Below are 13,652 nucleotides of genomic sequence, written 5' to 3' on the forward strand. Positions count from 1 at the left end.
ATACCTGCCTATATAACAGGCTTGATATATATATATTTATGTTATGTCTAATTCTATATCAGTTTGCACTCCTCATGCCACTGCACTTTCTCCAATATATCCGTCTGTAGTGACAGGTATAGGTATATTTTATATTTATATACAGTATAATTTATTTCCTATTTTATTCTATTTCACTTGTGCTGAGGATCTGCTGCTGTAGGAAGTGAATTTCCCTGACACGGGATCAATAAAGTTGATCTTTTCCTAAGTACCAAAAGAACCGATTTTATTTATATAATTGGTTTGAACAATTATTTTAGATTCTTCGTTGTATATCAAATCTTCACCAGTTTCAGCTCCTCAACTGTGAAGATTTGCTGCGTCTCTGCTGCTAATTTGACTGTTTTGGGCTTTTTGACAATTGTTCGGACAAAACCTCAATGTGTCACCTCGGAATAAACAATTTTCAGATGCTCAATTCCACCTGATGTGTTGAAATGAAGCGAACGCACATAAAAACTGACGTAGTGTTCCTTTGTTTACAGTGATTTCTTTATGAATAGTGCAGAGCCTCGCACAAGCACACGGCACTGTTCGTATTAATCGTTGAACGCCTGCCTCTGCTTTGATAATAACAGTAATTCTGTGAAATCTCTCGCTGTAATTTGATGTAAATCAAACCCGGGCTGTGTTGTTGTTCCTGCCTGCCACAGCTGATTGAATCGATTGTCGTGTGCCTGCTTGCTCCCCTGTAGGCTACAAGCAACATCAATCATTTCCTTCCTGCCAGAAACCACAGCGTTGCTCCCTTGACACTTCTGCAACTTTCCCATAATTTATCTGCTGCTGAGGCTCCAGCAGCTCCATGTAGTTTGGATGAATTTGGCAGATTTTAAAAAAAAATATGACACATGTTGACATGTTCAAATTTATCCTGTTTACCTTCTCTTAATATTAAGATGTCAATATCTTAATCATTTAATACTCCACTTCCTGAATGAGTAATAACATGCATGGTTCAATGTATTACGAGCATAAATGATCGACTGGTTAATCCATAATGAAAATGATTAGTTTGTATATCCCGTGCTGTTAGCATATGTACTAGCATGCACTGGTGTCTTGGTTACATTATAGGGATGTTCTCAATCGATACTGACTCATAAAGCTGGATCGGGGATTGGTTTGTGAAAATCCACAAAGAGAGCAGAATATAAATATATAATAAATTCACTGGTCTCTGCTTTTTGTACATAGGTAGTTTGCTTTAGTTAACAATGAATTTCCCACCTGATACGGCTTCTTTACTGCAACGAAATAATAATTGACATTTAAGAATTTGATAATTTGATATGCATTGTTACATTTTGTTCTAAATCAAGAATAAGGCCGATGTCTGATGTGGTCTTACACATAAAAGAACGAGCCTAGAATGAACTTATGAACTATACACTGGTTTGTACTCTTGATCAGCTGATACCAAAACCCATCAGACAATAGTATTGATACATGTTCATAACAAAACCTGAGTTTTCCTGAAGCCCCCGTGTGAGTGAACCCCTGTAGGTGGAGCACTTGCCCACAATGACTTCATTTACTGGCAAATTAGTGAATTTAATGACTTAATTCACCCTCAACTCACCCTCAACTCACCCTCAACTCACCCTTGAATCACTCCTTCCTCACACTCACACTGACGCTGACCGTGCAGGCAGTGGTACGAACCTTTAAGCCACCGACACCCACCTCCTCTTCCTCACCCCCAACCAATACACGTAGAGGGAGGGAGGAAGGCCTGATTCAAACATGCGTGGTCCTGCTCTGCTCTCTGCCCTCCACCAGGAGACAGAGTGTGAGCGAGCTGCCAGACATCACACAGAGACACCGTTAAAAATACATGTATACCACTCCTCATCATTTATTGATGGACTCTCCTCCCTTTATGTTTATGAGGTGAGCGGCTCCCCAGTGGCCCCGGTCAGTGACCCCCCCTCCGGGTCCACCGGGGTGTCCAAGCAACTGCCTGTTCCCTCTTAATTTAGCCCACTTTCAAACGGGACGAGATCACGGACACTCGTCCACTTGTATAAGCTGTATGCAGGGATCGCTTATAAATAGTAAATGGCTGCCATGTTGAAAACTACATACAGTATGTATAGTTTCATGTAAAAATCTGCTGCTCCTGCAGAGTTTGGGGAGTCAGATTTATTATGAGATTGTTGACCTTGGATGTATATTGGGAATTAGATGTATTTTTAAATAGTCTGACCACTGGTGTTATTGAATTCTATCCACATACTCAGGGCTGTGTAGCCTTTCGGTGTATAGTAATATGAAAATGGAAAAAGTCAATTAAGATGATGCAGTGAAATGCCTCAAATTGTTATGCAGATGAATTTATCGTCACCATAATACACCAACACAGCAGCAATTTATAACATGTCTGTACGTCAGTCTGTCTCAACGCAGGAGGGCTGTTCTGCAGTCAGTGTTTTGCTGAATTTACTTTGTCATGAATAACTTTGTATTCTCACTGAATCGGAATAAACCTTCTGCTTAATATTGGGAGTGTATCGCCATCTTTGCCATTTACTTGAACGTCTTTGTGTGGAAGTCATGGATCAGTGTGAGATTTACTGATCGCTTCATGTTGTCGTCTGGTCCCAGAGGCCGGTTTGCTGGTGGGGGTCAGGGGCCTCAGGGTGTGTGTTTTTTTTTAATGTTGTCTGGTCGAAGCGACTGCTGAGAGAGAGCAGCGTGGCGTGCGGCGGAGCCTGCCGTTACACAACAAGATATTGATTGAATAATCTCTTTGTGCCAGTAATGTGGCTTACACCGGCCTCCTGCTGCGAGCTACACGGCTTCCACCGCTCCCTGGGAAAAGTGGATTCACATCATATCAGGAAGAAATCAGGAGTTACTTTGGTAATAAATGAGTTCTAAAAAACATTCCTAATTTGATTTAGAATTTTCGATGCACTTTAAAAATACATATTTACTAGAACATTTGAATCTGCCGATACTGATATTAATATAAAAAAATATTCCTTGGATGTTGTTATCGATCCCTCGTGACAAAGAAATAACCATAAACTTGATTATAAATAACTATAAAGAAAAAAACACCTATATTGTATTGAATTAACAAAAATAAACATCTTTAAAAGCCAAGTCAGGTTATCTGTATAACAATGTATATTCTTTTAACAGGCCACTTAAAGTACAAAAAGATCATTGAATTCTTGTTATCTTGTTGATGCTGTATTTTGTAATTGAAATATGAGTTCATGTAGGCAAAGTTAACACTAAATTAAACATTGAGGCATCCGTGATACTTTACTTCTCAAATTTGGTTTACATTGCTTTACTCAGTATAAGTCGTGCATCACATTGATTTCAGTATTGAAATTGCAAATGTTCAAACTGATATAAATGTGTTAATAGAAACTCTACATTTCCTCATTAGTCTCAGTGTATATTTAAAGATGGTTAAAGTGGCCTTTAGGCCTATTTAACTACTTTTTAGCTTTTTCAATGATAGCAAATGATGTAACTGCATTGGAGTAATGTGTCCACTTTCTTCCATCCTGGCATTATGGCTCAATGCAGTGTTAGCTATAGAACCTGTACCTGCTGTCTCATGCAGTATATGCTAATGTCAGTCAGTCAACTTCACCATCCTCTGCAGTCCTGGACAGAATAAAGAGGTTTCCTATGTGTGTGTGTGTATGTGCATGAGAAAGCAGCTCCTGCTCTTTTCCTCCCTGTGTCTTCCTCCTCTCATCCCACTCTCCTCTCCTCTTTCCTCCCTAACCCTCCTTCTGATCTGGCAGGAAAGCTTTCATTATTTGCTGAGATTGGGCTGTCAATTCCCGCGCCCCTGACCCAAGTTTGTAGTTCTCCACCGTCGTATCGGGGAAATGATTAGTGGGGTTATCTTTACCCCTCTTTCTCCTCCACTCCACTCCCCTCTGCCAGGCTTTCATTCCTCCTCGCGGCCCCCCCTGTACCTCCAGGCAAGGAGGGGATCTCTTAACCACCATCAGGCTGCTGCTGCTGCTGCTGCTCCTTTCTACTCCTCACACTGTCTCCCCCATTCTCCACTCACTGATACTTCATCATGTAGCCTTTCTTCATCCCTCTAAATGTCCCTGCTCATTGCTGAGTCAGATTCATTTTAATGTTAGCCTCCTCTCTTCACCTCCTCTCTAGTGGAGCATAAAAACGTGGCCATGTGAATAAAGTTAGGTGGCATTTTCATTTTAGATTTGGGAAATATATATTTGGGGAAGGGATGACTTTGTTGGGGTCGTTTCCAAATGTGTCCTACTTAAAAAATTGAAAATCCAATAGCCTCTATATTTACGTTTAGACTGAAGCATCATGCATGAGAGAGACATGGGCCTAGTTTTGTGTTTTTCTCATTATTTTTAAAAGCACTTAAATCCCTTTCTGTGTTCTATTTTTTCAAACTTCTATCGTCCTCTTAAATATATAACAAGACTTTGTGTGTGGATGTTGCAAGAAAAAAAAAACGTCCCCTTTTAAGAGAGCCACAGTCAAACACTTTGTTTGGAGTATTACACATGAGGGTCTGTGTGTAATAAAGTGCCTTTGCTCTGCTTTGTAACGCGTCTGTGCGCTATTAAGGCTTCAAAAGGTTATTCCAAGATGCCCCACATACATGCGGTGTGTCGAGGCTACAGGCCTGTGGGGATAAAGGGATGTAATTCCTTCTCTCGACTAACAGCAGATAATAATTGCCCCCCCTGTATTAAGCTGCGTTTCGCTTTTTGCCCACGAAACTGGAAAATTAGTTCCTTTTTCGTTTATGGCTATTGTTATTGGGGAGAGGATGAAACCGCAAAATAGGCCACGCGCGTTTCTTGAACATTTTTAATTGATCTATTTTTTATCCTCCCCCGCGGATCTTTTTTTTTTTTTTTTTAAACAAAACGCTTCCATGTGTGTTGCAAGCATCTTTAACGCGAGCTGCAGATTTGCCTCATTTGGTCCAAATGAAAGCGCAAATAAAAAGCTCTCACAGCAGCAGCACAATGCAAATGACGCTTTGATTCACTCTTAATTTCATCACAAGCTTGTTTATTTTGTTTATTTTTCTTTCTCTCGTTTGAATTATTATGATTATTATGATTATTAGGAGTCCACGGGATTAAGCAGAGTCACTGATCCTCCTGAGTCTAAGCCTTTTTTTGTCTGTCGGGAGCTCAACGAGACTCCATCCGCACTTCATTAACCCTGAGCCGGGGACAATCCACGGTGAGAGCCGGGGGATTTACCACCAGCCTTTCACATGCAAAAAGGAAAAAGGAGGCAAAAAAAAAAAAGAACTCCATCCAACAAGACACACGGGGGCTTTTCCTCAAATAATCAGCTGTGCACTTTGCAAGAATAACCCCCTTCTCATGAGGAGGGTCGTCGTTATGTGAATCGGTCACGGATCCTCGTGATGGGACCATAATGATCGTTTGACGAGTTGTTGAATGTGTTCAGATTTATTTTTTCCCCATCTCCCCACTGTTCCCCTCTTTTCACTTTCCCATCCGCAGCCCCACTGTATTTTTAATGCAATTTTACGCATCATAAATGCGGCAGTTACCAGGCCGTCAGTCTGATGTGTCACGGCGTGGTCAGCCACTAAGTGGAGGCCCCGGATAACAGGTGCCATGCGTGGGTGACAGCAGGGGGAGCTGGCTATCAAACCCATTATCGACTTTCAATTAAAACCTATTAAAGTCTTTTGTCTAATCGTTAACATCCTACACGCCAAGTCTTGTCCGTCAGCCTGAACTGCTGTAACCCCCAACGCGCCACGGCCGGATAACTTTGAGTCCATGCGGGCTCCTAGGGGGTGGAGGTGCGGGACGAGGCCAGTGGCTGGGTGAAATTTGTATGGAGGAGGGATGGGGGGGCTGCTGGAGGAGCCGCTGACCAGCTGTCCCCACGCTGATCCCCGGTCTGCAGTCATCTCCAGCCCGGTCACCAGCTGCTGGAGCCGTTTGGCACCGGAGCACACATCCAGCACCCTCAAGGAAAAGAAGGGTGGAAACAATCAATTTCCAAATGGGATCATTTAGGGCACTTAAACAATTGCGCACATAACATTAATATTTCATCCCCTGCATTGTTTATGGAAAACGAGTCGGAGTTGGTGCTGTTAATTTAGGAAAGTGGGAACGGTGAGGTCAGTACAGGACGGGGGGGGGGGGGGGGTGGAGGGGAGTGCACAGAAGAGAGGAGAGGGGCTCCATTTTGGACTTCAGCTTTGTTGGCTCTTCTTTAAAGACTTTAGCTGGAATTGATCTGTGATTGCACTTTTGAACGTGTGTCTATTTCTGTGTGGGAGAGAGAAGGGAGGGGGGGGGGGGGGGGGGGGGGGTCGGTCCTGCGCCTTCGTCTGTGCGCTTTGCAATCAATTCCAGGGCAAACTTGTACCTTTCAATCAAAGATGTTCCTGCTTTAATAAAAACCTAATAAACGTCCCGTATTCTTAGTAATTAACACAGAGTGACATTAACGTGTTAAGACGCCCGAGTTGGCGGTGGAGATCTTATTTTGAAAAGGTTAAGAAGACGGATGTTAAAGCACCTGATGACTTATTAACTCTCCTCATCTCAACACGAGGCAAATTCAATCAGCGACTCGAAAGCAAACAGAGGAGAAGTCGTTTGACAGACTGATGTTCAGACTCACTCACTCAGGAAGATTCAATCTTTAAAGAAGCCTGCCTCCAGAAAAATGTTTTTAAAAACTTCACCCCCATCACGAACCTTTGACTTTATAATAACAATATATCTAGTATATACATAGGGCAGGCATCAGGAATATGTTTATATTCTTGTATTTGATAGAAATAACGATTTATTTAAGTCTAAATATGGTCTGACATAAATCTGAATTCTGAATTTTTAAATAAATAATTTAGCTTTTTGCTACAAGATCAAGCTAAACATTTGTATGTAATATGTATATTTAAGACTTAATCTAACCGTGCATTGATTTGTGTGTATTATGCATGTTGCTATGTGGATAAAATAACAGTAGAACCTGACACAACCTCAAACTGCAGCTTCTAAAAGCTGCATCAATAAATCTCGACAAATTCATATTTTAAGCATAACAACTGCAACCGTTTTTGCTTTGGTTGGTTTCACTTGATTATTATTGTTGTGTACTTATTCAACCTCTTGTAAGTTTAAAGTGGAGTGATCCCCACCAGCTTCCCTCCACGTGTTGATTCCTCCTGACTCTATAAAATATCTTTATATATACTCATCGGCCACGTGCTTAAATGAAAGACTTTTATTTCCACATTTATAAAAGTAATTCTCTTTTACATCAAATCCCCCCCCCCCCCCCCTTTTTTTCCATCCAACCTTTGCTGTGAAATTCACCAAATAAAAAGATAATTTCACGAAATCTGGGGAGAGGTTTTTTTGGGAGGGAAGCTATAGAGGAAATATAAATCAAATTATATCAAAATAAAAAATAAAACGATCCAGGAAATATACGAGAACCACTCCACAAGTTTGATATCTGCAATATACATGTTTTTTTCACCAAAGGAGATATTAACAGTTGGGGGGGTTATCACGGCGTCATATGAAATAACATAATGCACAACGTCTGTTCAAATACATAAATTCAACAGGCAGCTCCACCTGGACGAGTCCAATCGGTTTGTGTATCGAAAAAATAAAAGCATCACTGAGGTGGTCGCCTCCCCCCCTCCCCTTTTTACCCCACTGAGGGAATAAAACTACTTTTATTTTTTATTTTTATAAATGACTTGACATTTGTACTCCTTTTTACTAAAACGTCAACTAAGGACAAGAAGAAGACTTTATATATTTCTTTCTTTGTTTGGCTCCAGACAGGAAAGTCCATCCTCTCTCAGACAATGCGTATTTATTTATTTATTATCATCATTATTTTTTATTCTGACTCCTTCGCTTGTATAGTTTCTGGTGGCTAATCTAGCCCATTATGTTAAACTGGATCACCGTGGTCTGAACAAAGACGCACTAAAAAAAAAATTAAAGAAAAGAGTCTCCTTTTAAACCAGTCTCTTTCGAATAAAATGCAAAATATTCTTATTTACAGTTTTATGACAGTTAAAGAAAAACAAATGAGGAATTTACAAAGAAAGACGAAGTCATCGTTGCTTTGGATCACCTGACTACAGCTTATTCAAATGTCATGGAAGATTTCAGCGTTCGCCATGAACGTCCACATTCAAATAATAATAATAATACCAATAATACTAATAAAAGTCAGCTTTGAACCTTAGGTCAAAGTGCCACCAACATTTCATCTGTTGGGGAAAACACCATAGACAATACTGAAAGTGGAAATAAATACATAACTTAGATACTTTGATTCATAATGAAAAATAAATAAGTTATAAATAAAATGCAAAAACAAAGGAACGAGAGAAAAGAATTGTCCCTCGTGGACAGTTTGAGTTTCAGTCCCGATGCTCCGTCCACAGGGTTCAGCGTTTTATCTTTTCCTTGATAAAGGCGGATCAGTTCTTCTAGTTCTCGTCTTGTGTAAATCTTTTTCGTGTCTTTGTTTTTTTTATTTTTCGGATGAGTCCCGAGCTGCCGAGAACCAAGGCAGAGCTCGTGCTCAGGGGCCGGCTCACCGCTGCTGAGGTGGCCGGGAAAGCACGCCGGACATGGGGGGCAGAGGAGGCGGCTCGCTGCCTCCCTGCAGGCCGTGCAGCAGGATCCGCGGCACCAGGGGTCTCTGCAGGGCCGGCGGCGGCGCCGTGGGGCCCCTGTACAGGTAGAGGGCCGCCCCGGGGTCCAGGTTGGACATCAGGCTCTGCGGGTAGAAGTACGGGGACGGGAACATCCTCTGCAGGGCGGAGTAGTTTCCAGCCTCCGCCAACAGCTCGAGTCCCACCGCTGTCTGCCTCTTCCACTTCGTCCTGGAAGAGAGGAAAGAACATGTTTATCTATAAATCTGAATTAACTACACTAAAAACAACTCCCATCTGTTTACCTGGGGTCCAATTACAAGTCAGGGCTACATCTGTTTTTTCTTAAATCACCAAAATCTCCAACCTGCCACTTGTATTCACACCCAAACATATCTGCTAGATTGCCAGTATGCACTCCATGCAGGTGAATAATTCATAATAAAGATAATTGAGTAGATATAGTGGTTTGTTTGAATTATTGATATGCACACATGCAACGATGCATTATTCATACTCCAAAGTGTTGTTTTTATATTTATTTATGTCATTTAGCTGCTTGAGAGTCGAGGCTGCAGACGAATAAATGCTGAAGCTAATTCAAGTGAAAACTGCAGAAAACATGTTTTTACACAGACGAGGACGGTTTCTCTTACTGCTGCATGGAGGTTTATTTATTTACAGGAAGAACAGTTGACACCTCGGTTTGCAGGGCAATTGTAGAAACAGATGACTTTAATCTGATAAATCCTGAGAATAAAAGTAATGATTTCGCAGGAAAAACGGAAGAAATAAACTCACGAGACACAAACTAATTGGACAGAAAATCCCTGTAGGACTTGATTTGTCTTTATAAATAAAAAAATATATGAATAGAGTTATCTTAAGGAAATAAAAACACTCATCCCTTGGGAGCTTTGGCCATATTGAGAGATATCAGATCAATTAACCAGCTGTCAAGTAATAGTTACTCCTGTAAATACTTGGTGCGTTTATTTATATGTGAAATCAAACCACCAATTGACTAATGATTAATCAGAAACTATATTATTTATACATTCAATTAATAAAGCTGACTATAATAGGTGTTGCTCTAAATTTCCTTCGGCTCTTGGAAACCGATGCGACCTCTCATGGACCGACTGATTGATCGATTTAACCGAGAACAAACGGCAGATTAATTACTAATGAATGTTGGTTTGTGGCGGTGACTCATCTGCAGCCTCAGTGAACTTAATCCACCTTTTAGAGTGACGGTGACATGGAAACATGGCGCCCCCACTTTACCCTCCCCCCTCCTCCCCCCCGGAGGACCTGCAGCAGGGTCGTTACCTCCGGTTCTGGTACCAAGTCTTGACTTGTGTGTCCGTGAGGTTGAGGGAGGCCGCCAGCTCCATGCGGTCCTGGACGCTCAGGTACTTCTGCCGCTCGAAGCTGCGCTCCAGCTGCGCCAGCTGGTGGTCGGTGAAGGCCGTGCGGGCCTTCCTGGGCTTCTTCATCCGCACATGAGGGCTGTCTCTGCTGCTGGAGATCTCCCTGTCCCCCTCCTCTTTCACTGGAGGAGCCGATAAAAGGACACAAAATACAAAGGAACAGAGTTAGACAGATTAAGGCCCCGGATAGTGTTGAGAATAACCTCTTGTGTGGACGTGTCACCTCCACACACGACCGCAGATATAAATCAGTGCAGCTGCAGCATCATAACCTTTGAATACTGCAGACAACTATTAATATAACCTGCATTCAAAATGGATTAAAACCAGTCGTGGCCCTGTAGCTTCTCATCTGAAGGAAGCTGCTCACTTTAATAAAGAGGGTTTGTAGTCAGGAGGAAATGGTAAAATATGAAATGAACTGTAGTTGGATCAAGGCAAAGCTGAAAATTAATAACTAAACATCTATTTGAGAAATATTTTGAGCAGCATGTCCTGTGTAAGATCAGCTAGAACAGGGTCAATTCCAAGAGTGTTACCTCTCCCCAAATATATAATAAAACTTCACCTATGTTCCATAAAAATTTTTTAATGCAAGTGTAAGAAAGTGGAGGAAACCAACTCAAATATACTTTATTTTTAGGTCTATTTTATTTTGATTTCCAAGGTTTGATAATTTTACCAGTGCACATTTGGTTTGATGATGAAGAAGGTGGCAGAAACAATTCAATGTTAGAAAAGCAAATATATTATATATTCATCAGCATGTTGCTTTAGATTAGAAGAGGGGGTATATATGTGCAGAGAGTGAACCAGTGCGGGGGAGACGGTGCCTATAAGCGATGTGCAGCTATTTGATTTGCTCTTAAATTGTTATGAAAAGCTCCTCCAATATTCACACTTCCAATCTGACATTTCCTCCCGTCACTCTTTGTTCTTCTCCCCGCGTGTTGTCATGTCAGGGGCGAGCATTGATATATTCACTCCTTCAATTCTCTCAGAATCAAAAAAAGAAAGGGAAGAGAACGGGGGGAGAGAGGGGAGGACGAGAGGAACGAGCGAGGCGAGAGATCCTGGTAGTTGAATAGTTGAGTCGTCCCGAGCAGCACAATAATCCGCCTAATTGAGCCACAAGGGAAGGACGAGCCTTTCAACCGCGACCGCAGGAACTTCACAGGACCGTGGAAATGAGTGGGAACCGCGGCCGTTTGTGTGCGCGCTTACAAATCTGATTAGCGCCGGGGACAAATTGCATCAAATCCCCGAAATATTATCGGAGGCGGATTCGTTGAAATCAAAGCCACCGTACAGAGGCTCCGCGGGGCCCCGCGGCTCCTTCCATCAATCAGCGCGTCGATGAGCATCTCCATCCGCAGGAATACACGGGAGCGCGCGGATGCACACGCACGGAACTGGTTGAGGAAACGGATGACAAGGGGGTCGTATCGATAACTGACGAGAAAAGTGGAATAACAATAAAAGACACCAAATAATAATATTATAATTTAGAAATTCTATACGTCATTAAACATGTGTTTTTTTATCAAATTGCTGTTAAATGTAATTCTGCTGTTATTCAGTACTTTTTCCATTGTAGCCCACAGCGTTCGTCTTGTTTCTCGCAGCGCTTCATTAAACTGTCAATGGAGGTGACATGTGTGTTATGGCTGACATGATTGGAAACAGAGAGGCCCTTGATGGTATTTATCTGGAGGCGACCCTGTCATCTCCCCCTCTCCTCCCACACATCAACAGATGCTCTCTGGCTGCTCCGCTGCTGCCACAAGCCTGAAAACTGCGTCACTTTTAAATACAATAACTTAATTAATAACAATAATTATAATAATAAACCCATTAGTTATCGTGCAGGGGAGAGGTCGCTTGTTTTCGACACCGTGATGCAGCAGGGGAGCGGGGAGATCTTTGCTTATTGATGGTTTCCGGCTGCCTGATACTTTATATTGTCAAATTATTGAGGAAGTATCTGTTGTTATTGTGTTTCACGCTTTTTCATAATTTATTTATAAAAAGTTGACTTGCTTATTTATATTTGTAGATTATTTTTTCTTATTGAAAATGAAATCAAAAGGTCTAAAACACCATTAAAAATAAAGCTACACTTTTTATATCAATTAATTTATACTTATCTCTTTTTAAAATTTCCATCGTTACCTGTCAAACTAAAATTATGTTTACACACATGTGTATTTATTTAATAGATTCTGATTTATTTTGTATTTGGCAGTTTGTGTTTCATTGAAATTTAATATATGTTCAGACTTAATGCCCAACTCCTTGGTTTCTGATTGCACATCAAATTTTTAATTAGCCCCTTTTTTATTTTATTTTATTCTATCTTGTTTATATTTTTGTTGGTAATTTTACCAAATTAAAAAATATATTTAAAGGTGGGTAAAGATGCACAAAGAGCAAACAAACAGAAGATGTGCAGCAGATCAAAATGTAGGGATACAAATATCAAATATGAAAAAAGAGAGAAGTAACAAAACTTATATATGATTTTAAATAATTTGCCCTTTTCTACGTGGGTCCAGTTTAAAAACCAAAAGGCCAAATCAGCTTCACCTCTATTCTCATCTCCAGAGCAACTCACTCACTGTGCCTTTTCTGTCCTTACCTTTATATTCACTGTCTGACGACGAGTTGCTGTGGATTTTCTCCATATAGTCGTCAGCGATCTTCGAGGCCAGCCGCCCCCCCTCCTGGGTCGGCTGCCCATTGCTGGAGTAGGGCGCGCAGGCGGCCAGAGGCTTACAGTCCGCGAGAATGTCTCTGATGAGGAACGACGAGGTCACGGTCCTCTGCTGCGACCCCGCAGAGATCTGTGCGTGCTGCAGGTGCGGCGGCAGGCCCACGCCGTGACCTTGCCTCTGGGCCACCTCGTCCACGCACTCCCTCCTCGGCGACGGAGGCGACGAGCAGCCGCTCTCCACGTCCGACCTCGGGCTGAACTCCAGGGGCGAGCGGCACTCCCCGACCAGGCTGTCCCCTTTGGACACCGGACTTCCCGGCCTGTGGGACAGCAGCGAGTCGATCCCAAAACTGGACCCGTTTGTGGACGACTCCATTGTCTCGATCGCGGCCTCCTCAAACTACCATTTGGTATTCAGGACAAGTTTTATTTCAGGGAGGAGGTGTAGTGGTGGTTTTGTCTCAGTTGATCCAGCAGAGGAGAAACACTCCCCCTCTCAGCACCAAGGAAAATATTTATACAACACACTACAATTAAAATGAATTCATCCGCTGTGTCCAGTTCCTTCACAGAGAAAATATCTCCAGTCTAAGTTGCGTTGGAAAAATCGACCATGCGTCCGATTCTCTTCTTTTCTGTCAAGTCTTCAACAAAAAAGTCCTCCTGGAATCGATGCTGGAGTCACAATCGATTCTTCGCCTCCTTCAGGATCAACTCCGTCGGATCTGGATTCACAAACCTCAGCCGGCTGCTGCTGGAACGATGTGTCCGCGCAGAGCAGGAGAAAAAGAGCCGCGGG

General features: G+C 42.1%; 1 protein-coding gene across 1 annotated transcript; it reads right to left on the reverse strand.

The window, feature by feature from the left end:
* Positions 1 to 8,646: 8,646 nt before the first annotated feature.
* barhl1b (BarH-like homeobox 1b) lies at positions 8,647 to 13,229 on the reverse strand. The gene is made up of 3 exons (XM_053411594.1): positions 12,779 to 13,229; positions 10,040 to 10,262; positions 8,647 to 8,938 (listed from the first exon to the last, which is right to left on the reverse strand). Exons 1-3 carry the CDS (start codon positions 13,227 to 13,229, stop codon positions 8,647 to 8,649), a joined length of 966 nt encoding a protein of 321 aa, XP_053267569.1.
* Positions 13,230 to 13,652: the final 423 nt, after the last annotated feature.

This window comes from Pleuronectes platessa, chromosome 19 (assembly GCF_947347685.1).
Source record: "Pleuronectes platessa chromosome 19, fPlePla1.1, whole genome shotgun sequence".
Taxonomy (NCBI): domain Eukaryota; kingdom Metazoa; phylum Chordata; class Actinopteri; order Pleuronectiformes; family Pleuronectidae; genus Pleuronectes; species Pleuronectes platessa.

Coding starts and splice junctions, on each gene's coding strand:
- barhl1b (XM_053411594.1), bottom strand. CDS start 13,229: ATGGAGTCGTCCACAAACGGGTCCAGTTTTGGGATCGACTCGCTGCTG. Junction 10,263..12,778: donor GTCAGACAGTGAATATAAAG/GTAAGGACAGAA, acceptor CGGCTCCTCCAG/TGAAAGAGGAGGGGGACAGG. Junction 8,939..10,039: donor ACTTGGTACCAGAACCGGAG/GTAACGACCCTG, acceptor CCTCTCTTCCAG/GACGAAGTGGAAGAGGCAGA.